The following is a 27,716-nucleotide window of genomic DNA, read 5'->3' on the forward strand; positions in this document are numbered from 1 at the left end:
GTGGCAGACCAATCGTGCTGGCACGCAATGTTTATTTTTCTGTTACAAAAAAAATTACAAGAGGGGCAAAGTTACACTTATATGGGTACGTAGCTATGATGACAGAGCAGCTGACTCGTTTTGCCAGCTGGAATTCAAGGGAATTTTTCTGTTCTGTTTTCTGTTCTGACTTCATTTTGCAGAAGTAAGGGGCCTAGTTCTGGTTGGAAGTCAAGCACTTTTACTCATACAATTAGAGATATGCCTCCCTAGATCATGACCCAACTAACTAGCAGGGAATTAAGACTGACCCCTGCTTTAGTGTACCCTAAACGTGTAATTGTACTGTACAGTCAGCATTTTTTTTTTTTTACCCACTTTGGCCATAAGTTTATCCTCATTTAGGAGATGAGTGACCTACATCCAGTGTTGAATAGTTGTGCTTTTACCTGGCCAACCACCATTCAGTTTTACCTGACAGGAATTCTTCTGGATAGCTGACCTCTGTCAATGTGTAATAGTATTTTTTTCTGCCATCTTCAAGAGAGCTGCTCTGCCTGACATAGCAGTTATCGTTCCAATAATAAGGCTTCAGCTCAGACATAAGGTGGTTAACGTGTAGGGCGAGTCCTACACTGCTTTCTATGTAGTTCTACTGTTTCCTTTACTTTTTTATTCCCGTGCATTCTTGGTATTTGACCACATAGCAGACTTTCATTGGATTTAGGTCAACGGTTTCCTTTGGCTGCAGTGAAGAAGATGCGGCAGGAAAAACGCTGCAGTTCCATCCTCTGGCAGAACATTGAGGAAATCCCTTAGTTCCAGCTCCATTGCAACCACCGATAAAGTTTCTGCCCAGAGCAAGGGGGGAAAAAAAAAAAAAATCTTGTTTAAGATATTCTATTTAAGAAAGGAAAAAAAAACCAACATTAACAATGTCATTACTAACTGAAGGCATCAGATTATCTAAATATTATAACTGGAATCAAATTTGAGACAGGCTCATTTGGGACCGCACACTACTGTGGAAAAAATCTCAAAAGTGAAACAGCAATTCAAACAGAATTACATCTCAGAAAGAAACCATACCGCTATCTTTATTCATCAAGTCTACACGCGGCACTAACGCTTACAGAATTCTGAGCTGGTACTTCAAATGTTTTGCATAAAATGGAAAGGAAGCACTGGAAAACTATGCGCGTACCCTAACGCAGCATGACTTGCGATAGGGGATGTTCTGTGAGCAGCTTCTGAGATGCCGTTGTTTAACGTCGTGTTCTGAAGTGCTTAGTAATGCACAGTTATTGCATGAAAATAATGGTTCAAAAGAAAAACCTCTGGCACTAGAAACTGGAACTTTATGGTATAGTATGGCAGCCTGTTCAACGCCATGCAACCCAGCGATGCCGTTCTCCCGCCATCAGGCCGTGTGACTGCGATAGTCTTGTTATGTTTTTATGCACACATGCCTGTATTTTATTCAGTTGTCTTATCCTGTCAAAAACACACAAACCAACCCCTCAGCTACGCCATGTTATTAGCTTCCTACAAACACTTAACAGTGGGACTATGTCAGCTCTCAGGATTCGTTTCTCTGCTTCTTTGTTTCCACTGACCAAAGAGCCAGCAGTACCCCCAAAATGAACACAGATATTTCCTTCTGCTTAATATTACCAACTACCAGTAACACATTGCAGTTTTTCAATCTATGACCCAGTCATGAAGAGCCACTTGAACACACTCCATCGGGTGATTACTAACAGCCTGTTAGCTACTGCGTAGAACCCTACAGTCACTTGACCGAGGGAAAGCCAACAATTACTATCTATTACTGCTGCCTGATAGCTTTTTTTTGGTCTTTATTCATGACCTGTATAGAAGTAATATGAATGTCACCATCGTTATATGAAGTCTACTGACTAGATAGCCTGCTGAGCTATATTAGCTTTACCCATGGAAAACGGTCCCCTTCTTTCCACAGTATCACACCAATAGTTCTTAGCCTGAAGGACGTTTAGACTGCCGCATGCCATACAAATTGTTGTCATCACGTGATTTACCTTTCAGTGATGAAATATGAACAGGACAGTAATTTCCACTAAGTCTGGTTCTCTTGCAAAGTTCAGGAAGCAACTTGTTCCACCACACGGCCTAATTCAAAAGAAAGCCCACAGTAAAAGTGTGAACTATCAATGACTGCAATTAAAAGCATGAAACAGCTGCTACAAGAACACAGAACCAAATACAGGCAAATACAGGCCAGTTAAGATGGACTCAATAATTGGTTTATATAATGATTTGAAATGAAGCACTCTTGCAAATGCAGTAGTTTCAAATGTCACTGTGATCCTTTTATACTCAACAAATATTTAAACAGTACCCCCTAGTGCCTCTACAGATAGAGTGTTTGTAGTTCAGCAAATAAATGCACGTTATTAGCAACAGACTAATGCAGTAAGAAAACTAAGCTTTTTCCCCTCCAAACAGCTCAATGCAAAGTGCTGAATAACATTACTATGCGAACTCTGCTCTGTCTCCTGAACTAATCTGCTTCCAGCAGTTGTTGTTGTCGTGAATTAATTGTGTGTATCATTTTTTCCTGTAAGAATGGAGAGGGGGGAAGAGATTTCTTTCCTTTTCTTCTAAACGTGTAACACTTGCCTTCCACCTGTCTTCAGGTTCAGTACTGTAACCTCACACTCCGCTATACCACTTACATGGAAACAGTCAAAGAAACCATTTTCAAATCTGAAAACAAAAGCAGAAATGTGGTTTTGAATGAAGTACTGGTATCTCCCGTTGGCAGGGGATCACCGTTGCTGAGTCTAGCCAGCAGAACTGCACACAGTTAATTGAGTAGCTGTGACAGGCAACGGAGGGAAACCGCTGTATTCTTGGAACACGGGAACAAAATCAGTTCCACAATTAAAATTGCACAGTGGCCTCCAGGGAAAGCGAGACATAAAGAACATAATTTAGTCTTCCTTACTAATTAACCAGTACCATTCTGATGTTGAAAGGGCAGATGTCACTAGAATGCTTGAAGAACACGTTTAAAAGTGGTTTTGTTTGAAAGACCAGCTTTGCCCAGCTTATCGCTAAAATTTGACACACTTACGCAACGCTGTCAAACATCACTTAGAACACTGGTTAGTGAGAAACTGGACTGTTTTCATTTATAGTGGGGGGGGGGGGGGAACCCATTATTCTCCCTTTTCTGAGGCACTCTGCCATCTGAAAAGATTACTTACTGACATTAATAGAAGCAGTCACGGTTTCCTGAAGGAATTGTGAAAAAAAACCAATCTATTCCATTACAATTAGTGGGGATTCAGCTACAGAATTGCAGTACAAAGTGAGAAGTTCAAAACGAGCTAAGCACTTTTTACTTTGAAAACAGGGCTATTTGATCCCTCCTAGCGTGCACACGTACACAGCACTGTTTTGGGGGTGGGGGGGGGTGGGGGGGGGGGAATGAACGAGGTTAACAAAAGCAACTCACCCGATTGTCATCTTTCAGTTCGTGCTGAGCATATAATACAACTGCCTCAGGACACCTTTTCAGAAGCAGGTCAAGGGACTCCTCATACTTTCCTAGGCGCGTACTACAGAGAACATGGATGGTGAGGCCAGCATTGCCATCCTCTGACAGAGGCTCCAAGAAAGGCAGAGCTGAAGTTACGTTGATTGACTGACTACATAAAATAGACTGAAGACAAGAAGAAAAGCTATTGTTTGGATTTAGGACAAACTTTGCAAAAAAAGCTGATCACAATCTTAAAACAAAAGCTTTCACTTATTGTAATAGTTTTGAAATAATATTATCTTTAATAACAATTACTGAAAACTGAGAAATTAAGCGTGGAATAGACTGCAAATGTATAAATCATTGCTACCGACACATCTTTGAGGGCTTTCTTCTTTCTATAATTTCAACGCATCTTTTAGCTCAACTTGGATAACGGAAGTCTTATCCTAGAAACAGCTTTTTAATCACATCTTGTTTTGATAAACATGGCAGTACAGTTTCAGAGTTGAGCGTTCTATAGATACAAATGAAGACCTCAACTCTGCAGTTTTTCTTGGGCGAGACTAAAGTGCTAAAATACAGGTTTTGTGGGTTTTTTCCCCCCACCAGAGAAAGAAGTTCCTACATGCATAAACGTTTGCAGAACGGGTCTAAGCTATAAAGGTTTCATACCTGTAGTTTCGAGATATCTTCAGGATAATCTTTATCAGATGGAGATCCCAACGACATTATGAAAGTTACCCAGGGGAAAATCAACCCAAAATGATTACAGGAATTTATCTATACAAGAAAGAAAAAAAAGTTTTAATATCAGAAATCTTTCTGCTATTACAGTTCCATGTGAAACCCACTCCAAGAGAAGAAAATTTAATTCTCAAGCAGCATACTTTAGAAGAACAGCTGCTCTTTCTTTTGATTCATACAACTGAGCGAAGACTAAACTGAAAAGTCACTTCTATTTACTTCTGTATTCTACATCTCCAATTCAGAAAACTTTACAATCATCCACTCCCAGGTTTTCCCATTTAGTCAGCTTTATAAAATTGCAAACGCGCCAGCTGACAAACTCCCTTTGTTTCATTTAAGCCCTTATTCCTGTCCAGAACTGAAATTCCTGTTGGAAGTATAGTTGTAGATGCCCCCAAACAGCAAGTCTGACCTGAACCAGGAATATCTATTTGATAAGTACGCACTACCTTATTTTTTTTCAGTCTTGCTTCTTTCAAGTGATAAACGGTCCAGAATTAAAGTACTCAAGACAGGATTTGAATGGACTTTGGCTGGACGATGCACTCCTAAAACCTTCTCTGAGCATACAGGTGTACTTACCAGATCCTCTGTTGTTTTCAAGGGTTTGGTGTCGGGAAGTAGCCTCTTTGATATTCTCCAAACATATTGGGAAGTAACCCTCAATAAGAGTTCCTGAAGTACTTCTTCCTGAGAACATACGACCAGAAGAGCTTCCCAAAAATCTACTAAGAGTTGAGGGACTGCGCTTCCGCTGCTATTACACAACGTCTAAGAACAAAAATTTTAGAAGACAGCAAGTTAGCACAGAATACGGTAATTATTAGTAGCGGTAGTTAGAAGGAACCAGAGTAAGAGTTTTCCACTTCGTTAGCAGAGGCAGGATTGTGACTGCTTTTTTGTCTTGATGCATTTCTAATGGGTGTGATGTTACCTAATATAGTGATAGGCAAAGTAAAAAGGTTATGGAATGATTTTAAGGAAAGCAATTCCAAATTATTTATGTGATTTCTTCTTGGAGACTTACTCCGCTGTCAGAAATGATCCAGTCAATAAGCATTTACAGACCTGCTAAGTTGGAGGTTTTTTTAAATGTATCAACAGCTAAGCAGGCACCTTCTAACAAAAAAATCTTAATGAAAGGAAAGGCCACAATAGAGAAATGCTGCGTAGCTCTGCTGGAGATAATGACAAGACCCACAAGGAAGACGCTTCTGGGCTTTAACGTCTGGTGTGTCAGGCATAAGGATTTCTAACATTTAATTGACTTCCAACTGGCCTTAAACAACATTAGAACAAATTTGAGTTTCATAAATCGACATTTCTGAGAAAAGTCTTTCAAAGTAACAGGTCTAAGACCATAATATACCTGTACTGAAGTATATATACACATTTTAATCCCAACAACATTATTCATTGTAGAGAACAGGAAAAAAGTGTGTCTGTTCCCACTCTGAATAAAGAAAACTTCAGTGACCAGAAAAACTATTTTTCCATAAACTACGGAGACACTACTCTTCTTTCAGAAACTTATACTGAAGAGCAGAGCATTATCTTTCTAAAGAATCATACTTAAATATTTATGAAGGTGTGTGTTTTAGTCCTAATGATTTCTTCAAAAGGCGTCTATGGAAATGATTTATCCAAATTCTGTTAAGCTTCAGCGGCCTTCGGACGCCAAACCATTAGGAAGCCATTGAAAGATCTCCAAGATCAGGGTATTCTTTGTTCATATAACAGTCAAAATAAAGAATGCAATGATTTTTTTTTCTTTATTTAACCAATTTCTTTCTGGAAGGTCCAGTTTCAGTCCTCTACAGTCATCTAGCAAAAGTGGAATATATCCAACTTCCATCTCTCTCTTTCCAAAGAGACCCTGGAATGTGAGGGAAGAACAACTCGGGCTGCTTTGCTTACCCGTATTAACATCACTATGAGAAAAATAAAAGTAAAAAATGATCATAGGCTAACCTTGAAAAAGGTATCTGCTTCTTCCAGTTCAATTTTACTGTTCTCATATAAAGTCACGGTGGCAGCCACCAGTAACCCAGGCTGAGTTTCCTTCAGATGAACAGCGAACTCAGTCGGAATAACAACTCCTTCCTTACGCTGCCTCAAGAGTTTTGGTTGCCCAGTGAAGCCAAACGCCAGTATCGTCTACAGACATAGTCAGATATAAATCAGGTGAAGAATTCAATCCACATACAAATCAATCCATCAAACTCTGTATTTTCTCAGATAATCAAGTTTATATAGGAAAGTCAGAGGAAGGAAATAAATTCTCTTTCTACAATTTATAGGACAGCTCTCCAGAGACCCACCTCTAACCTGTGCGCTGGAACACTGGCTGCCGTTTGCCTGAACGCTGGAAGTAACAGGTTGTTGAAATCTGAACTTACTGTGCACATAAAAAGATTTTATTATGAAATCCCAGTCACACAAGATGTTTTGAAAGTCACTGACTGGAATTTCTATAGGACTACTTTGCTGAAATATGATTTTTATTTGAAAACACCTCTGAAACAATGACCAAGATGTGCTGTAAGATGTGCAACACTAAGTAATTTCCAAAGTTTTGAGTGCTTTTAGGGGTAAGCATGACAAGATACTACGTCTGTTTTAAAGACACTGGTGACTGAGGATGACAGAGCACTGGCACAGGTTGCCCACAGAGGTTGTGGAGTCTCCTTCACTGGAGATATTCAAAAGCCGCCTGCACACAATCCTGGGCAAACGTGCTCCAGAGGACCCTGCTTGAGCAGGGGGGGGTTGGACTAGATGATCTCCAGAGGTCCCTGCCAACCTCAACCATCCTGTGATTCTGTGTGAGATAATGCCTAAGCAAATTAAGTGAATTACACAGGAAATACAAAGCAGATCTAGGAACAGAATTCATATTTTTAGATCCCTACGCATGCAACTTGTCTTTCCTTTCCTTATTTTCCTGAAAAGTGGTATTTTCCTCAACTTCGCAATAAAAAGCTTTTTAACGATGATCTGCAAACATGCAGTTCTGTAACAGATCAGATGAAAAAGACCCCTGCTCCCACAGACACTTTATGTTCCAAGAGGCTCTCTCAGTTCTTCACTCTCGCATACTATGATGGAATGTGCGTGTTTGCTCCCAACATGGCCATTTCACTTGACCTTGCTGCAAATAAATAGACAGCAGGTGGTGCTAAGAACCATCGCTGATACAGCACTCCACAGTTCCCAGCCTTGCGATTCAAGCATTACTAACTCTGAAAGCTCCCCAGAGCTTCTCCTATTGAAACTGATACTTAACTTTGGAACCACCATCAGTTTACTAAAAAAAAAGTTCTTAAAACGCCAACAACTCACTCTCAGGAGAAGACTACGTTTCAAGCTCTGTAACCTGTGAATATTCAACTCTCCTGATCAATCTTAAAAAAAAGTAGCTTACAGACTAGGCTCAGTCTAAAACCACATGGGAACATCTCTATGGCAGAGAGCACCTCACTAACAACGTTGTCTCCATTGATGTGGAATTCTTACTTTGTTAGCGCTGAAGTATGTTCTGATGCAGTCTTTACAAGGGTTGAATGCCAGAAGAAAGATGGGAAATTGTATACGGCAACTAGATATAGAAATTATGGCTTGTGTGCACCAAGGACATTGTTCTCCATGAGCAATTTTACAAGGGCTGTTTGCATACAAACATTTAAGTTTTCATGGGCATATAAATCAAAGGTGGAGGGGTGCAAGAATGCTACTCTCCAACCCTGCCATATTGGTGAAGAACACTGGCTCTGCAGAGCCTGCTACACTCCAGGAAACGGCATTTAGTTCATCAAGAATTAATAGCTTTGAGAATTCTGCGCACTTGGGGAAGGTTTTGCCAGGGTGAGACTACTCTTCCTGCAAGATAAATGGTACAGTCCCAGCGTACGCCACTCCTCAAGCCCAAGTCTGCTCTTGTAGCCATTCAGCGGAGACTACACAGCGTATCAGGAGGAAAAGGAAGAGCGACTGCAAGGTTCTCTTACTGTAAGATACAACGCAAGCCAAACCCACTGACTTGGGCTTTACAAAAGGTGAACAGCTCATGCTTTAAGCATATCTTACCTCCTTATAGGACTCCATCTCACGTTCATACAACGTCAGGTCTCCCATTTTCAGAGCCATGGAAGCCTTAGTAAGTGTCAGGACCACTGACGGCATAATCTTTTCTATCTTCTGAAGATACTTCATGGCAGTTAAAGGACATACGTTCCTCATGCAGGGACTGCAGAGGATATGTGGCAGTTGGACAGGTTCAGCAAGATAGAATATTTGGAGAACTTTAGTTGCTGATTCCTATTAAAATAAAAGCCATTCAACAGTTTCAGCCTTTCCAGATATACAGTTTTTCACAGCATATGACAATAGCACTTTTACTTATTTATTTATTTATTTATTTTTTAAAACAGAGACACACAGCTTAGCTACCAAATCACAGTGCTTTTCCTCCCTCCTACCTACCTGGTAAAAGTAAAGGAACTCTCCCTGAGCGTGACTCAGCCCATACTCCGGGGTGCTGGGAGAACATCGACCCCAGTGAATCAGTTTTACCAATCCGTACGGTTTGGCAGTGTTCAAAATAGCAGTTTGTCTTGTTATGGAAATGAGGATTTAAAGAAATAGGGGATGACAGAAATTTGACAAAGAACTTTCCTAGCATGGAAGTATTTCTATGCGCAATTGGGAGCCCGATCATTAGCAACACACATCACGATAGTAAAACCGACAATATGCTTCTTGAAAGCAGCTAGAAGTATCACAACTTTCTTTTTACAGTTTCTGAAACTGCTTGCTATTTTGTAAATAAAAAAGGAAATACAAACCATGTGAAAAAGAACTGTAAAACTAAATATGCAGCTCAGCATTTTCAAAGGAAGTTTAACTACATTTGACACACAAGCCTCAAAATTAGAACTAAACCAGTAGATTAAGAAAAAAAAAAAAACAGCTTCTTTTTTCTACCTGACTTAATTCTTCATTTAAATCTTCATTAAGAGAGTGAGCTAAGTAAAACAGAAACCCTCGCTCGTATTTGTGTGTTTCGTCATCTTCTGCAACTAGTCTCTCTAAAACTTCCGTCAGGGATAAACCAGACATTCTGTAGTAAGGCAAAGCAAGGTGGTAATCCTTTGTGTCAAACCTGAAAGCAATAGAGAGGAAGGAGAAGGGGGAAAAAAAAAAAAAAGTTAAGGGCAACACCTTTGCCACCGCAGTTTTTAAGAACTAAAATAATACATCAGTCAAAACTGCAGGCACAGCAGTACCTGCAAATATCTAGACAACCAGATAGCGAACAGAAGATCAGATTAAGCTGTTTGGGTAGAATGTAAGGATTTATATTGTATATGCAATGCTAATATAAAATAGCAAAGAATTATGTTTTTTAATTGTTAAGGTCACGTTATCGGAAACAAAAGTTCACCTATATCACTTGGGACATCCAAAACATACCTGCTGTAGCAGTCTCCTAGGAAAGCACAACTTTCTCTAAATGCTGTTAGAAGTTCTTCTTTCTCATCTGGTTTAAGGAAACTGGGGTCCATTATAGCTGCTCTGACCAGTAAGTGAGCTTCACTTAGAAGATGGATGCAACTCTCAGTTTTTACATTTTCATATGTTCTGCTATAATCCACCTAGAACAGACATAGCATAGATTTAGGTCTTTGGCAAAAAACAAAACAAACAAAAAAAACCAGACAAGAATAAATCTAGAGAGGGCAGCAGCCATTTGAAATAGCACTGTGCACTACTCATGAAAAGTACATTACAGTATATTCAGTGATAAGATGCATGAGAGATTAATTTACAATACTTATTTTTAGTCAGCAAACAAAAAAAAGCAAGCGTTGGAGAATACCATTTCTCTGTAAAGCTGGACAGTTGGAACAGTGTTTACAATGTATAAATTCCAACCAGATTCTGAATCGGGAGTTTTTCTGGATTTGATGCTGTCAGCCTTTCTGGAACTAGAGAGAAAGAAGAGATGAGTTTTCAGTGTCCAAATAAACGTTATGCAGTCAAAAAACAAGCCATCACTTCACAGTTTAAATGCATAAATATGTTTGAAGGGTAATAAATGCTCGAGAGTTAAGTTGTGAATTAAATCATAATGTTTAACAACTCAAGGGACGGGCACGCGCATAAACCAGAGACAACATGGTTAGGAACCATCAAGTACATCTTCGCCTGGGTTTTAATATCAGGTAGTAGAAGATACTTCACGAGGCTGAATAATTCAAATTAGCTAAGATGTATACTGTAGTTTTACCCCCGCAGCTCTGTTAAAGTGTTTACCATGCATGACATGGTGCAAGAAAGTACTTGAATGTTTTTACTCTAACACGTCATTTCGGTCTTTAATGCCCTAAGGTTAAAACGCTGTAGGAAATGACAGACTCCTCCTGTTTCATTTTTTCCTGTTCTGGAATATTTGCATCTTTTTAAAAGTAATGGCATTAAGTAGAGTAGCACTTGTTCAACCGATTATCTTTACAAGAGGCAAAAAACTTATCTTCCTCAAACGCCAACCATGAGCTTTGAAGAAATACAAGCAGTAGAAGAAAGCGTGGCTTCATTTTGTGCCACAACACATTTTGCTGGCCTGTATCTTCAGTACTCATACATTTTTCTTTCTCTAGACAAGTATTTTTTGCCTTCTGAATAACAGATCTCTTCTTAGCAATGTTATTTTAACGTTACTCATGAAAGTTACAGCTTTTAAATATTCTGAGTAATTTATTAGGTTGATTTCATCCATTTGTGACTCCTTCCTCATTTCTCCCATGTCGTTTAATGTAGCAGAATTCAAAGTTAAATGCTTGATTTCTGTTCTCATCCACTCAAAACAAAAACAAAAAAAAAAGAAACAATGTTCCACCTCTGCTCTTACCCACTAGCCGGGGAGCTATTTGCAAAACAATCTTTTCACAGAGGATCCTCCCTTCAACTCCAACACCCACAAATTCAACACTGAACATACAGATATAAATTAAATCCCATCTCCCCCAAAAGACACAAATCCTTACAGCATCCTTCTTGTAGCTTTTCTTCTTTCAGTAATATCTTCTGTGTCGGCCTTAATCAGAAGGATTACATGGTTTTTGAAATGACAGATAGCTCTCGGTCCTATAAAAAGCTGCATTCTTAATGTGCAGACATCCAGTGACACAGGTGGACAAGCCTACAAAGGGAAGTGACTGTTCTGTAATTCCAGTTAGTGTGTACTTTGAGTCTTTAAAACAAAAGATATACGAAGAAAAAAAAAAAGTAGTTTTATGTCCAATAACATGACACAGAAACGTTCACTGGGTTTCCCCAACTTTGAGTTGAGTTTCTTGCTTCACTTAAGCAAGAATAAAAAATACTCATACTACTATCGCAGTAAGTCCTTTAACAACAGGTAAAAAACATCATTTCATTCAGCAACTGCAGTTCTAGCTGTGTCTCAAAATAATGGAGCCTAAGTTTGGTAGGTAACATGGAATGCTTAAACCCAAATGGTTTGAATTTCACCAAGTTGTAAAAGATTGCCTAACATAGTTATAAAAGTCCCAATTTCAGTTGCTTATAACCTATTAAGTAATCACAGACAGAAATATATTTCCTTGCCTATTGTTAGGTTTTCTGTATTTCACCCTCGATTTGTTCGACATGCGCTTCTCGGCCAAGACTTACCGTATCCCCCCTGCTGAACTGAAAGTGTAAAAAGGCAACCTTATTTGTCCAAAACATTCCGAATGTCTAGCTTTAAGAGGATAAAATACCATATTTCTAAAGTAACATACCCTACTTTTTCAAGAAAGCTCACAATTTTTTGCAGACTCTGTATTCACACCCCTGCACCCCGCAGAAGTTACCCTTGCAGGGGCAGGGGACCGCGGCGGTGACTGGTGCGGAAGGAGGCCGTACGCTGGCCCGGGCCAGCCAGAATCGGCTCCAGCCAGCTCCGAAACCGGTCTAAAAAGCAGCAGGAAGAAATGCTTTTGCATGCCAAACTCCACCGCAGGGCAGTGACACCCCCAGGGGGGCCACCCGGCGGCGGGGAGCGGGCCCGGGCAGCAGGGGCCCCCCCGAGAGGAGGGGGCCTGCAGGCCACCCGCACCCAAGCGGCGACACTAGGGAAGAGAGGAGAAACCATTAACCCCAGGGTGGCGGAAAGAAGTGAGACGTGCAGGGCGGCCGAAAGCCGTTGTGCACCCCTCAGCCTCGCGTGCTGGCCCTCGCCTCGCTGGAGGAAAGCTGACGGACTGACCGTAACCCACAGCGAAAACACGGAGAGCCGAGACTGCAGAAGGGGCAAAACAGAGGCTTGACGTAGGTGCCTGTATTCTTCATCTCAGTGCCTGAACCGATGATCGGGGGTTTGTCTTAGTTGGCAAGAATATACGTCAAAATAAAATTTTGCCTGCAGCAACCTCTTAATTACAGTCCTGTCTCTCTCGTATGCCCAGTTTCCATGGAGGGCAGAGAATACGTGTTTCTTGTCGGAAAATTTTATAATACCCCTACTGTGCTATGGTTTTATGTCCACTGTCTATGTGTCCAAAGGAAATCCTTACATACTAGGTTAAAATACATTTCAGGCTATCTTTCAGTCTTTATGTTTTTACTTAATAATTCAACAGATTATTACTGATAAGCAATGTGAGGAAGGGGGAAAGTCCAGACTTCCAAACGATAAAAGCCCCCCACCTTAAAAAAATGCCCTAAACATTTGCCAAACAGACCTGTTCAGAGGTCTATGCTCCTCTTACAAAAACTCACATTTCAAGGACACCTGAACGGGAAAAAAACACCACCACCACCACCACGTAGGTTTCAAGACGTGTAGAAGAGTAGGCTTTTCAAACACCATCAGCACCCTTCATTCCAATCTATACAGGAAAGCATGGAATTTGGCCTAAAGTTTATGTGCTTTTATAGCTTTTAATGTATTTGAAAACATTCTACTAATGTTTTAGGATCTTAAACAGCAACAGCAGATTGTGTTCCGCTAATGTATTTGTAGACCGTTAGCATATGTTATGTCATAAATTAAAGCCAAATAGTAATTATGGACGTTATTCTATTGTTTCAACCAATAGAAACCAACAGGATTTCAGAAGGAAGCACAAGGAAACTAAGTGCCATACTACTGTTGGCATTCTTTTAACTTCCTCATCAGGTACAAGATAACAAAGCGTGCACCTTCACAGTCGTATCAATGTACGGATCCTCATCACGAGCTGCTGCTGCACTGCACCGCACTGTGAAACACTGTAGGCTCTCACTAAAGGCAAAGAAGAAACTACAGTGATTACAAAAAAATAAAAAAGAAGATTGGCAGTAACTGACTAGCAAAGAGTACAAAGAATCGTGTATTTTTCCTTAAACGGGCCTTGAGGCAGGAAAGCATGCTGCACTGTCCCAGAAACCTACCCAGAGGTTCCCGGAGAGGCTATAAAGGACATTTAGAGACAATGGAAAAAAGCAGATAGAAAGGTAGTGATACTATTAGCAAAATCATAAACATAATACCTCGTAATGACATGCAGGAATTGTGGAGTGAGAACTGCCTGCTCTGACTTCTCTGAGTATTTGTAAGTAGAGATCAGCTCTACTGACTTCCCAACAGAGTAGAGATATCCAACATGAGGTAAAGAGAAAAAGCAAAAGAGACTCAGCAGCTCTCTCTTGTTCTCAGTTTCTCCAAGGGCTGTCACAGAACTTCCTGGATGCAACAATAAGAAAGGCATTTTATATATATCTGACAGATCAAAACCTTCCAATTCCTCTGTAAGCCTAACGCCTAAAAGATGAACAGACGGGCACGGAGCTCCAGATCGGTTTTGTTAGTAGCTACAGAAGAGAAAAAGAACTATACAAGCATCCGTGTTCAGGTCTGAAATACATTAAATTTGCACATCATACATAATCTCATTTGGAGGCATTTCTAACAAAAGAGCAGACGTGTCACTGAGCGCAGAAATTCTGTAGGTGTAACAGCACGTAGGAGTCCAGGCAGACTAGTCACAACTGCCTGCCCATAGACAAAATGGTAACGTTGATCTTAGACAACTCCTTGTCTAAGATCTGTGTCCAGATTCTACAGACTCTCTTGCTGAAGACTGTAAATCACAAGAGAACAGGAGTTGCCTGGAGCTGAATGGCAAGTAGCTCATTCTGTTGGGTCAGCTGCAACTTGGGTGAGGGTTTGCTACTTAACAGAACAGGTAAAACCACAAACTAACCGAGCAGTCGGTAAAGGCAATAGCTTAATAGCTTTTTGATGTTTCTGTTGGGGCTTAAGTTAGCGCGTATTAGTAACTCCTAAAATCTGAATCTATCCCTTTCTGTTTTTAATTAAAGCCTAGCAAACAGGTAACCTGTATCTTAACGATTACTAAGGTTTACTACTCTGACTTCCAATGTTAACTCTAACGAGAGGCAGCCTAGCACCTTGCAATAACATTGAGGATAAATAAATTTATGCGATGTTAAAAAGTAGCCATTTTGTGATGTAAAAGTAATGAGTATAGAACTGATAAAAGCTGATTTAGACTTCCTCTTTAGTATGAGGAACTGACATTTTAGTTCAAGGTTTCTACAGAACTCAGAGAAACTTTAAACTGAGCTTCCATTAACAAAAAAAAAAAAATCTTAAATCACTGAAAAGGGAGGAAAGAGACCTTAATAAAAAATATTCTGACAGGAACAGCGTACAAAAGTGCTTAGTACACACATATATTCCCTTAGTATATATATTCCCTTTCCCAGGTCTCCTGGGACACAAACCATACTGCATCCACGAACAAGCATCTACCTGTCTGGTATACAGGAAGCAGCTGAAGAGAGTGCAACTTCGTCTCTTCGCAAAAGCCAAAAGGCGACTGGTCAGGTGTAAACCGTCTAGAAGGAAAAAGCCAAAACAACAGCATGGGAGAAACCATTCCCAGCTACCTTGGAGAAGTAAACAGCAATAACAGCCATAGCTAAAGTTTTAACGTTCACGTCACTGGGCACTCTGCCTGCTGTTAAGGTAATTAGCATGGCAATGCCAACAAGCACGAGCACACCTCGAGACAACTACCTCAAGTTCCTGCAATCAAAAATCCTCTTTGCTTGCCTTCAAGATCACTGCATGTCAAAGCTGAGATCACTGGAAGACAAGCTGCCATCGGCTTGAACCTGTTTTTTTCTTCTCTTTTTATTCAGCCATACATAACATAGCCCAGCTTCAGTCCTGCGTTTCTTGCCGATGATTACTGAACGCATCCTCCTTTTTCCTGTTTTGCTTTGGAATTCAGCACTGGACTGTGACATCGATTATTCCTCAGCTTTGGCTAAACGTTGAATGGTTTTGATACTATCAGAAAAGTGTAGTTTCTTAGTGCTTAAGATACTTGGTAAACTCTCTTTTCCAGCTGGACAAAGAGAGAATATATTTTTTAGAGTTACTTGAATAAGTGTCACTTCAGCTGAAGCTGATGAAAGCTACAGCATGAATAAAACAGAAGTTTAGTTGGCAGTACCTTGATTACAACCACACAGCATCAACAGCAGAAAATAGCTGCCAAGACTGCTGATTGTCTTGTGTGTTATCCTTTAAAGCAGGCTTCTCTAAGCAATAACACAATTTGACACAAAGCCGCTTCAGAATAACGTGTAAGATTTGGTTTTGTGGGTTCAGCAAGAAAGCAGAGAAATTACGCTGAGGAAAAGACAACTCCTTCTGATACATCACAAGAGAAGCTGCCATGCATGTTCTTTGCAGGATACAAGGAGGTCAGATGGAAAGCAGATACTGTTTAAACGTCACGAGAACTGCAAAACTATTAACGCTCAATTCCATTTCAAGGGGAACAACTGGGCACGTTCCCCAAACACAATGAAGCTTAGGACATGCAAGGCCAAAAATGGGTCTTCTTTTGGCATCACAGTATTTATTTAGCGCAATACCCTTTATAAATAGCCCCCAAGTCAAAATATCAGGACCATGCTTTCAAAAAAGATGCGAGCAACAGATCATTTTGGCTTCTTAGAAGCATTAACATACATGTATATACACCCCAGAAAAGGGAAAATGCATTTTTTTAATACCTGAAAAGCAGATACCGCACTTGGAAGTACTCTGTACCTTCTGTAGCTAATCCTGTTGATTCCAGCGTGATGGGTATCTCGCATAGCTTACTTTCTTCCCCAAGCAGTTCCACTGGCTTCTGACAAATGACAAACTCATCCGATTCAAGCTGCAAAGGGCCTTCATCTTTTATACCTTAACAGTGAAAACGCCATATTAATTGTTCAAACCAGTTCCAATAAGAAAATGAGGTGACACAATTAATTACTCCAAGTGAAGCTACCTAATTAGCAGTGGCTCACTCAAACCCTTGAGATTGGAAAAGAGCTGTGCCTGAAGACAAGAGCAGTCTTTCATTTAAGAGCTTCAACTGTCCTAATACCTAAAAGTCAAGATTTATGAAAGAACAGATGAACTGTTCAATATAAGGTAAGTCTGAGATGATCTGTGCTCTGTATGGCAAGGTGTCAAATAAAAAAATGCTGTGGATGATCAGAAAGGTTTTAAGATGGAAAAGGCAGCTATGACAGAACGTTGTGTCATCTTAAACTCACTTATGTTCCAGAAAGCAAATCCTAACAATAATTCATTTTAAGTAATTTAAGTTATTAAAATAACCAGCAGCATGCTGCTATTCTCTGAGTTAAGATCCATCTTCAGTCAATAGGCAAGATGCAAACTGGAATTTTCTTTATCTGGAAAGCCTTTTTTTACCACTGAATTTTCTCTCGGTACAGTTTCCACTTCTAAAAGAACATCTTTTTCTGTTAAGTTTCTTCAGTTACAAATGAAGGATTTTTCTGAAGTTTGTAGGTGTTTATTTGATATTTTTAGAAAGACATGAGATGATTATATAGGAATGGGTTGCTTGCAATATGGGGGAATATAACCTACTAAGTAAATCTATTTCCGGGTTTTTTAAGACTCTGTGACAAACCCCTGAAGAAGGCAAAAAGGACTGAAAAGGGGCGTTTGCGGACTGCCTCCTTGCCCAGGTTCTGACCCCACAAACAGTCACGAAAGCGCACGTGCATTGCCATAAAAGCACTCTTAAACTTGTAAACCAGCAAGCACGGTCTGCTTTGCGGGTCACGAGATGCTTCTTTCTCTTGCCCTCCCACTTCTCCCTTGTAAGAGACACAGTTATCTGAGCAGTGATACTGACGGAGGAGTTTTTCTGAACGAAGCACACAGAACCGCTACCGCTCAGAGGCGGCCTCTGATGGCATCCCAAAGGGGAGATTAGATCCTGTGGCTGCAGGGGTTGCACCACCATCCTGAAAGCGTCTGCCGAGTGACGGTGTATTTGTTTTAGGGGTCATCTCTAACTACAGGTAGTACAACACTTTTCATGCACTGAACTATTCACGCTGACAGTCCTAAGACGCTCTGGAAATACTTTTTGAGGGGCAACAATCTCGATGGGGCTACTTTGACAGTAACAGCAATCAGTTAACAGACTCTAGCAGAGGAAAAATAAAATAAGTTTCTGTACTTACCTGTATCCACAGGTTCTTCCAGTGCAGTAACGCGACGCGCACGTTGCCCGCTGTTGTCCGCACCTTGTTGGGCCAGTTCCAGTTTCAGGATCAGAACATCCAGCTCCGTTGTTATGGCTATATGTCTGGCACAAAATGCAACTTCGGCAGGAATTACATTATCAACGTGTAAAATTAAGGAGCGTTCGAAGTCCAATACAGTCAAATTCTGGTTTACGACCACATATTTCAAACAGAACATAACTAGTTTATTTTTGCAGCCCACAAGAAGATTTCCATCTACAGGACAACAGGAAACACACAGCGGAGGATCGGAAAGTGGCATTTCCACAATTGCCATCTGTTCTTTTAAGGTTTCACCGTACGACTCTTCCATCTTGTGACCCACCATCCGGACGCAGACACGAGAGCTGCCGGCTGACATGCATCGCCAGTTTGTGTACGCTCTTAGGAAAGTTGCTTTGTTTTTCTCTTCAATCGTTACCAGATAGTCTCCTGAGAAGCAAACAGCGGCTCCGTTACATCACTGAGGAACGGACGAGGCTGCTCCGTTTAGCTGCTACCGCTTTTAAAGCGCGTTTCAAATATCGCCTTAAATCCACGACTCTTACATAGGATTACAAACACAGTTTTCACCATCCATTTCTCTTCAACAAAACCCAAGCGCAGGCTCCTCTGCTGGGGTGAAGCGCACCTCGCACACCGCTGAAGCGTTGCCCTCAGGGCCAGACACAACCCCCAAGGGCGCCCGGTCTAAGGGCAGTGACTGGAGAAAAAGGGCTTTTCCACCCAAAACGTTCACTAACGAAAACATGCTTTTTTTTCCCCCTGAACTCGGGGTAAAGCCAGGCTGCTCGGCAGCGGCCTGCTGGCCCTGCGCGCCCTCCTCCCGCGGCGTTTCCCCGACCTGCGGCGGCCCCGAGCCGCGGCCGGAGCCGGAGCCGGAGCCGCGGCCGCCAGGCCAGCGAGGGACCTCGGCGCCGCTCCCGCCCGCTGCCGGGGGCCCGCGACGCGCCCCCGGCCCGGTCCGACCCCCCCGGCCCCGGCCAGGCCCCCCCGGCCCGGTCCGACCCCCCCGGCCCCGGCCAGGCCCCCCCGGCCCGGTCCGACCCCCCCCGGCCCCGGCCAGGCCCCCCCGGCCCGGTCCGACCCCCCCGGCCCCGGCCAAGCCCCCCCGGCCCGGTCCGACCCCCCCGGCCCCGGCCAGGCCCCCCCGGCCCGGCTCCCCCGCCCCGGCCAGGCCCCCCCGGCTCCCCCGGCCCGGCCCGGCTCGGCCCGACCCGCCCCGCCGCGGCCGGACCTGCCCGGCTGTACGTCATGCGCAGGACGGGCCCCAGCGTGGCGAAGGAGCCGAGGGGCTGGCAGCGGCCCTGCTCGCGCAGCGCGAACACCTCCACCCTGCAGCCGGCCGCCGCGCAGGCCACGAAGAGCTCCTCCTGGCTGCAGCAAAAGCGCGCCGGCTCCTGCCGGCAGGGCACCACCTGCTGCGACCCGAAAGGGTGCAGGTTGTAGAGCTGCACCATGGCCCCGCAGCGCCGCAGGCTCCCCGGGACCGGGGCCGGGGCCGGGGCCGCGTCAGCGCAGCGGCCGCCGCGTCGCTCCGCCCCGCTCCGCCCGGCCCGGGGGAGGGCGCTGGGCCGGGCCGGGCCGGGCCGGGCCGCCCCGCGCGCCGTCTGCTGCGGGGCCGGGCGGCCGGGAGGGCGGCTCCCCGGGCGGCGAGCGCCCTCGCACGCCTGGCCCCGCTTTTGTCCTCTGGCACGTTGCTGAGCGCCAGCTTCCGAGCGGCGTTTCTGCGGCCTCCAGAAGCCCCTTTGGACGGCGCGGAGAGCCGCGCTCCGGGTGCGGCTGGCAGCTTCCCGCACAGCGAGCCCTCCTGAGCGGGAGGCTGAGCTGGAGGGAGGCTGGGCTGGGAACCGCGCCTTGGAAATCAGGAGTTGTTGTTGGACGTTGTGGGACAGCGGTGCGCGTCCAGAGTCCAGCCCTCTGGGATGGATGAGGCAGGTGACTCGGAGCAGGGCTCGGGCTTGGAGCGGCTGCTGCAAGTGGCAGCAGGCCAAGCACAGGCTGCTGTGGTCTGGGATCTTTCAGTATCCCAAATGCAAAAACAAAGGCATCTTTGGTTTTAAAACCAGTGATTCTTCCTTTAGAACGTCACAGATTGCACGTGCGGACGATGCTACACAAATACTAGTTACGAGTACTTCTGAAAATGATTTCTCTCTGGATGTCTTCAGTATACGTAGAGCTATAAATCACACTTGGTAGTTTCACAAACATGTACAATAATTTCTTCCCCCTCCTTTTCAGGATTCAGAACTAAACAATTCTAAGCAAATGGGTCACCACTCTTTGCTTGAGCTGATTGTCCCATGATTTCACTGTTTCCAATTGTCTATAGAACTGTGTTAAATTGAACATACCATTAAAGAATATTTGTCCAGTATTTCTAATAGGCTAATGGAGGAACTTTTAAAATGACAATGGTGTTCTTAAAGATGGTAGATCTCATCTTTTATTTTTCCTTTTTATCTAAAGGAAATCAAATGCACAGGACCTTTCTGGTTGGAAAATTCACTTTTTTTGTGCCTAACGCGTCCCATTTTTTCTTTTGAAAGTGGCAGGTTTTATGTTGCTAGCAAGTAATCGGTAGTAAGTGCCAGTTCAGTTCAAAAGCGCAATGGCATCTGCCACAACTGCAGTCAAGTAAATTAATTACTTGTGTACAGCATTATTCAGTGGTGGTTAAGTCACTTTGGAAAACGTTACTGAGGTCTTCTGTGAAACCAGCCTCAACAGGAGAACGTAAGAAAGATCAGGTTCCTCTGTATTGCGTAGACAGGCCTGGAATAAAAATGTTTTAGTCCTGAAACAACTTGAAGTAGAAGCAGTTTCCTGCTTGGGAGAAAGCAAAATGAAGGCAGAGTATGTCACAAAACATGGGAGGAGCACAGGAAGGTGGATGCAACTTCCTGATCTCTTTTACGATTTGCGTATGACTGGATGCCACCAAAAACTACCATTTCAAATGGTCCTTGCTAAGTGACTATAGAACAGTAGGTAGAACCTTTAAAGCTTTATTTGAAAAAAATCAAACAAGAGAACAGGCTTCTGAATTTTTTTTGTTGAAATACATTTTCAAAAAGACTTCAGTTTTCTTAATATTCTTCCCCTTCTTCAGCCTCTGCTTCCACTGAATCTACCCCAACTTCTTCATAATCTTTTTCAAGGGCAGCCAGATCTTCCCGGGCCTCAGAAAATTCTCCTTCCTCCATTCCTTCGCCAACATACCAGTGTACAAAGGCACGCTTAGCATACATGAGATCAAATTTATGGTCAAGACGAGCCCATGCTTCAGCAATAGCAGTTGTATTACTCAGCATACACACAGCTCGCTGCACCTTTGCAAGGTCACCACCTGGCACCACAGTTGGAGGTTGGTAGTTAATTCCCACCTTCAAAAAAAAAAAAAGAAAAGAAAAGAAAAGAAAAACTTTGGTGATGAAAGCTAAGCCTTAAACACTTATTTCTGAAATCAATGAAAAATCACCATGGTTATGAACAAATAAACTAGCCTATCATTAGTTTGCACTTCATCAAAGCAGTTAATGAAATCCTAATTGCAAGGTCAAGTGAAACTGGGCCCGCGTTAAGTGAGATAGGTTGATTATAGATTTTTTTTTTTTCCCCCCTACAGATGATGATGTGTAAGCCGCAAAAATGAGCCTGGAAGGACCATGCAAGAAATTATTGAAAGCGAGAGCTTACTGGAGTCTTAATTAGAACATAAAGATCTGGTCTTTCCAAATCCTGAATGTGTGGACAGTGGCTGGACAAAATCCTTGATGGAGAATCTGACAGTGATCTGGTAAAAAGTCTACATATGGGAGCCTATGTTAAAAAACCAAAACCAAACAAAACCAACAAAAAACCACCAGGCTTGCCCCAGTGATAGAAGCCAGGCCCCACTGAACTTCAGTCACTGGAAGACAGATCTGGCAGTTAACAGCATCTGTCGTTGTAAGGTGTCTAAAAGCGTTTGGGAAGTTACTGCACTGAAGTACTTCTCAGATTCAATACAGTGTTTCTACAGTTGCTTGAGGGTTATTTACATTTCCTCCATACATAATTACCTAAGTTTTTTTTTTTTTTAAGGCTTATAAAGTAGAAAAATATGGCATAATTTTTCAGTGGCCACCCGTTTGTAAATTGTTTTCAGATACTCAGTACTGGCTACCCCTATAAAAGCTAGGACTTTCATTCATTCATTAACTTGATATGGAATTTTCATTCCAGTTGCACTATCTTAATTTTATGCTTAAAAATGTAATCTGAAATGTAAGCAGCTCAGTAGCAAGGACATTATGACATTGTAGAGTGACTATTCCCTCCGAATACTGTGCAATTCCTAATATTTCAAACATCAGGTTATTTTTAAGTCATGTAAGTACCTTGAATCCAGTTGGGCACCAGTCCACAAACTGAATGGTTCGTTTAGTCTTGATAGTAGCAATAGCTGCATTAACATCTTTGGGAACAACATCACCTCTATATAACATACAGCAGGCCATGTACTTGCCATGACGAGGGTCACATTTTACCATCTGGTTGGCTGGTTCAAAACAAGCATTGGTAATTTCAGCCACTGATAACTGCTCATGATATGCTTTTTCAGCAGAGATGACAGGGGCATATGTCGCCAGAGGAAAATGGATTCGTGGATATGGAACAAGGTTAGTCTGAAACTCTGTCAGATCTACATTGAGGGCTCCATCAAAACGCAGCGAGGCTGTGATGGACGAGACGATTTGCCCAATTAGCCGGTTTAAATTGGTGTAAGTAGGACGCTCGATGTCAAGGTTGCGACGACATATATCGTAAATGGCTTCGTTATCTACCATGAAAGCACAGTCTGAATGCTCCAATGTTGTGTGGGTAGTTAGAATTGAGTTGTAAGGTTCCACTACGGCAGTGGAAACCTGTGGTGCTGGGTAAATCGCAAACTCTAGTTTCGATTTTTTGCCATAGTCAACAGAGAGCCTTTCCATGAGCAGAGATGCGAACCCTGAACCAGTGCCTCCTCCAAAACTGTGAAAGATAAGGAAACCTTGCAGCCCTGTACACAGATCAGCCTATGACGGGGTGGAAAAAGAAGTAGGAGAAAAGGAAAAAAAAAAAAAAAAAAAGAATGACTTTGGAGATAGTGGTATTAAAATAAACATTCAAAACTTGTTTGTCTCTTATTAGCTCTAGATTGTTATAATAAAAAATAGCAGCATCCTTGAAAGATGCATACCTTTTACTCAAAACTGCCAGTGCCTCTTTATATCCTCTACTGAATAATTAATATCTTCATATTGAAAAGCTGAATTAGTCATTGATGGCATTTCAATACTACTGTAAGCAAAGCAGCTGTACACCACTGTAATAAGTTACAAAAAATTACAGCTGGGTTGCAGCCTTGGGAATATAAAGAGATTCTATTCTAGCATGCAGCAATATCAAAGCGTTGAAACCAAGTTTCTTGATGTTTATTAGTTCAACTAGTCAGGCATTTACTTTTTCACTTTGAAGCATACCATCATTTGAGTTTCTCCCAATATGATGCCAGGATACAAAAACTAGAAAAATATTTCAAATTGCTAAACGTTCAACTAAGTCCTGAGGTATGAGGTACTGGAAAGGATTTGCATGATACGTAGCAACATGATTCAAGTTGAAAATAACAAAACATTAGCGTATAACAATATGATTACATTCATTTAAAGAATTTATAGTGTTTCTGAGGTATCCTTAAAATACCTTCAAATCATGACGTTCCAGATCCTAAAGAAGTTAAGTTTTATGGACTGAATGGTTATTTACCTCCAAAGGGGGCAGAGGGGACAGGGAGATCAAGTTCAAAAAAAAAAAAAATTACCTATGCTTAAAAACAAAACAAAAATCTGAACGACAGATAGCTGTAGAACCGTATCCGTTATTTAAAATACTGACTTGCAGTGTAAATGCTTACCAGTTTGCGAATGCGATCTAGCACTAGATCAACAATCTCTTTTCCAATGGTGTAATGACCTCTGGCATAATTATTAGCTGCATCTTCTTTCCCAGTAATGAGCTGTTCAGGATGGAATAACTGCCTATATGTGCCTGTACGCACTTCATCTGTGAAGAACAAAACACCAGGACATAAACTGATCTGCTCAATTCTTTGTGCTGCCTAGTGACTACATATTAAGTGAGGCTACAAGGCCAAAATAAAATGTAGACAGTATCTCTGACTATACGCAGCTTGTCTGACTAGTGTAAAAGGTTGGCAGAACTTCAGCCCCTTTATTTAGGGGAAATCATCAGGCGCTTGCAAAGCAACGTTTGCGTCCAAGAACACGGAAGTAACTCAGGAAACTACATTAAAAGCACAAACAAGATGCTGAATAGAAATTAAACCAAACTCTGGATACAATACAGCAGCTTAGGGATTTTCCTCAGATTGTAAAAAAGTTCTACCATTTTCCAAATGTGACTCTTAGAAAGAGCGACTGTATTTCATTTCTTTCAAATGACGATATCCTCAACTGTCCAAATAGCATGCAGACACAGAAGTCTCTTAAAGTCTATAGTGTTCCAGACAGGGGGAAAAAAAAAAAACAAAAGGTAGAGAAATCAGCGCTTTTATCTTTGATGCTAGGTACATACCAACTACAGTTGGCTCAAGGTCCACAAATACTGCTCTGGGAACGTGTTTACCAGCTCCTGTCTCACTGAAGAAAGTGTTAAATGAATCATCTCCACCTCCAATAGTTTTATCACTGGGCATCTGACCATCAGGCTGGATCCCATGTTCAAGACAATACAATTCCCAACATGCATTGCCAATCTGAACGCCAGCCTGACCAACGTGGATAGATATGCATTCACGCTGCAAATTAAAAACAAAACAATGGTAACACAAGGTACTGAGCTACCTGTCTTCTAGATTTGACTCCCATAACAGCTAGTTATTTGGGGGTTATATTACCATTATCCTTCTGCTGCAGTATTCCCCCGTTACTCGTTAAGTGGTAATTATACTGATCAAATTGTCTGCTGCTGACAAGACTCCACTCACCTCAGCTGACCTGGACAATGGCTTTGAGAACCGAAGGATCTTACAGAGGGCATATTCTCTATAAGCACATGGGATGAAAACAGTATCTTTCTCCCTTACCATATTGGATGCATGTTTGTTCTTGGATAGTCTAGCTACTCTTTCACCTTTCTTTAGTTTTGGAAGGCTTCTTTATATAGTAACCCAAAATTTCTTTGATACGTTGCCAAATCATGCATTGGGTAAATAGTGCAAGAACTTTTCCTGCATAGTATATTTTCCTTTATAGTAAACTGAGATATCTAGTCACTGACAATCCATATGTCTTTGGGTTCCTATACTAAATCATCCAAGAGTCCCAATCAAGTGTCATCTGTCCCCTTTTCTTGAGCTCTGATTAAGCTAAGCAAGTACGTCATGTTATGCTTAATCCATTCTCAATAAATCCTTGTTTTGTTACATCAGAGACTGAAGTAGCCTTCTAGCTGCCTGTTACCATGTATCTAGGAAAAAGTGCAAGTGGAAAGAAAGAACAGCTTGTCTGGACATCTCTTTCCTCTTTTCTTTATTGCTTCATCAAAACTTGTCTCTTTGATTCCATGTTTTAATTCTCACCATCGTGGTTTTGTCAGTCTTTCGACAGCGAAGCTAACCGCAGTCGTTTCCACATCCATCTGGCCTGCCCCAAGGCTCCGTAGCTTTCTTGCCACCTTGCCGTTTACAGTTTCCTACTGCCTACTACCACGCGACTCTCAGAGCGCGAGCAAGAGGCGCCAAAGCTCAACTACCAATCCCGCCCCTTCAACACTGCTACCACCCGGCGCCACGTTATTGGCTGCGGCTCAGACTCCTCTCCTCTGATTGGCTGCGCTCGCAAGATTTGAAAGGCAGCGCAACCAACCGACGGTGCAACGCGCTCGTTAGCGGCCGCCATCCCGTTTCTTGTCGTCCATCTGCCACTTGGGTCAAGCCTTAGTCCGTCCCTCGCCTCCCGCCACCGCTCCGTGCAGCCGGCACACATCGGTAACTGCCCTTCGTTGCTTTTGTACGCGCTCTCGTCCCGCTAGGTGCCCGTTAGTTTCCACGCCTAACCTCGACTGAACTATTAGCTCTTACAGCGGTTTCTCTCCTCCTCCCAATCCTTCCGCCTTACTGCTGCCGCGGAGGCTCCACGCGGGTGCACCCTGCAAGTCCTCTTCCAGCACACGCAACCCTAAACTCCCCGGACCTGCCGCAACAGATGCGATCCCAAATTCCCCTTCTCTCCCCAGCCGCGAGGATCCCCTTCCCCACCATGTTGCCTTGCTAAGGCGAGGAGCTTCGGCTACGCCAGGCGACGTCCGCTTCCCTCCGCCGAGCGGCACCAACTGCCAACGGCTACCCGCCTCTCGCCTCACGTCCGCGCGCCCTGGCTCCCCATTGGCTGTTCCCCGGGCTGTCCGGAGGAGAACGGAGGCCTCTGATTAGCGGAGCGCGGTCTTCTCCCCACGTGGGGTGGTGCAGGCGCGTGGCTGTGGCGCTGCGCGGCGGGTGCTGGAGCGGCCCTGGGCGGGAGGGCGCGGGCAGGCGGGGCCCCGCGCGCTCCGAGGCGGCCGGGTCGACGCCCCTCGCCTGGCCTCGGGGCGGGGCGGGGCCGCTCTGCCCTCTGCTGGGGGGCTCCGGCGGCGGGGCGGCCTGAGGGCCTGGAGACCCCGGAGCCGTGGGGACGGGACGGGACGTCCGGGCAGGAGCGCAGCTGCTTTCTGGAGTAGGTGCCTCGCCACAGGCCGTTGTGGTGAGGGCCGGAACTTGCTGCTGCTCCGCCCGGGCTCGGCGTGCGCCCTCCTCGTGGAGCTGCTGCTGCGCGGAGGCTGCAGTAGAGGGTCAGGTGCACCCTGAAAAACGCCGTGAACGCCTCGTGGTTCCTTCCGTAGGAGCAGAGAAGATTATTTTCGTGTGCTGCTGCTTCTACTTAGGAGTCGAAGAGAAATCTCATGGACAAAACATCGCTAGAAATCTGTATTTATTTTAATGCATTTTTAGTGAAGATTAGACAGGAAGGCGTTAACAGTTTAAATAGTCTTCTTCAGCCACTGATTTTTAACCTGCGTGTTCCTCATTAACAGTCTGGTACAATAGGAGTACTCAGGCCAGGTTATGATGATCTCTATATATGACGAAGTGAATGAAAGTTGAAGAAAAAAACCTTCGTCTTTTGGTAAGGTAAACCTGCAACAAATAAACTAGATATAGCATGTTAGCGTTAGTTCAGATTTTTAAATGACAGCTACCGCATACTATTCTAGTTAATGAAAAGTTAAATTTGGTACATTAAAAATATGTGTGTAAGCATATGGGTAGATAGTGTTAAGTCTTTACTTGCCCAAGAAGATGAGCTTGTTTATAAGCTCGTCATTACTAAATGCTAAAAGCCGTAGTTCCAGAAACACTCAGTGCATTTGAAAACATGCTCACTTTGGCATTTAAAACTTGTTAGTTCTCCTCATTTTTAAAGGCGTCAGACACCTTACATGTCCAATTAATTAATGACGTGAACCCACCACAGCCCTTGCTTTTTATTATGACTTGCAACTTCATTTTGAAATACTAAGGTTGGTCAAAAAGTCGGTGTACGAGTTGTTTTAGGTAAGTATGATGTTGGAAGGGCGAGTCCCAACTGCAGGCGGGGTGGGCGGCTTCTTAGGCCAAGTCCTACCTGCGGTGGCACAAAGCCTGGAAAACCAGGCTGGGAAGGGTCGGGTTTTTGGCAGTGGCCTTTTCTGAGGGAGGTGACACTACTCAGCGGCAGCAGTATTTGCACCT

The 27,716-nt window shown here is 43.2% G+C and overlaps 2 protein-coding genes across 3 annotated transcripts; both read right to left on the reverse strand.

The window, feature by feature from the left end:
• Nucleotides 1-15: 15 nt before the first annotated feature.
• Nucleotides 16-19,444, reverse strand: HPS3 (HPS3 biogenesis of lysosomal organelles complex 2 subunit 1). 2 transcript variants are annotated; one of them, XM_068955144.1, is made up of 17 exons: nt 19,134-19,444; nt 17,834-18,328; nt 16,355-16,529; nt 15,078-15,163; nt 13,793-13,985; nt 13,463-13,544; nt 11,302-11,456; nt 10,134-10,242; nt 9,728-9,909; nt 9,239-9,416; nt 8,342-8,572; nt 6,227-6,412; nt 4,838-5,026; nt 4,181-4,288; nt 3,482-3,688; nt 2,040-2,130; nt 16-830 (listed from the first exon to the last, which is right to left on the reverse strand). In XM_068955144.1, exons 1-17 carry the CDS (start codon nt 19,354-19,356, stop codon nt 703-705), a joined length of 3,018 nt encoding a protein of 1,005 aa, XP_068811245.1. In that variant the 5' UTR covers nt 19,357-19,444; the 3' UTR covers nt 16-702. The 2 variants fall into 2 exon arrangements, with proteins under 2 accessions (XP_068811245.1, XP_068811246.1); XM_068955145.1 differs by lacking the exon at nt 19,134-19,444 and adding an exon at nt 18,445-18,719.
• A 1,447-nt stretch (nt 19,445-20,891) lies between these two features.
• LOC104138349 (tubulin alpha-3 chain) lies at nt 20,892-26,413 on the reverse strand. Its single transcript, XM_068954661.1, has 5 exons — nt 26,208-26,413; nt 24,524-24,746; nt 23,844-23,992; nt 22,282-22,962; nt 20,892-21,285 (listed from the first exon to the last, which is right to left on the reverse strand). The coding sequence occupies exons 1-5, from the start codon at nt 26,208-26,210 to the stop codon at nt 20,989-20,991; spliced, it is 1,353 nt and encodes a 450-aa protein (XP_068810762.1). The 5' UTR covers nt 26,211-26,413; the 3' UTR covers nt 20,892-20,988.
• Nucleotides 26,414-27,716: the final 1,303 nt, after the last annotated feature.

The sequence above is a fragment of the Struthio camelus genome, chromosome 9 (assembly GCF_040807025.1).
Source record: "Struthio camelus isolate bStrCam1 chromosome 9, bStrCam1.hap1, whole genome shotgun sequence".
NCBI classification, from domain to species: Eukaryota; Metazoa; Chordata; class Aves; order Struthioniformes; family Struthionidae; genus Struthio; species Struthio camelus.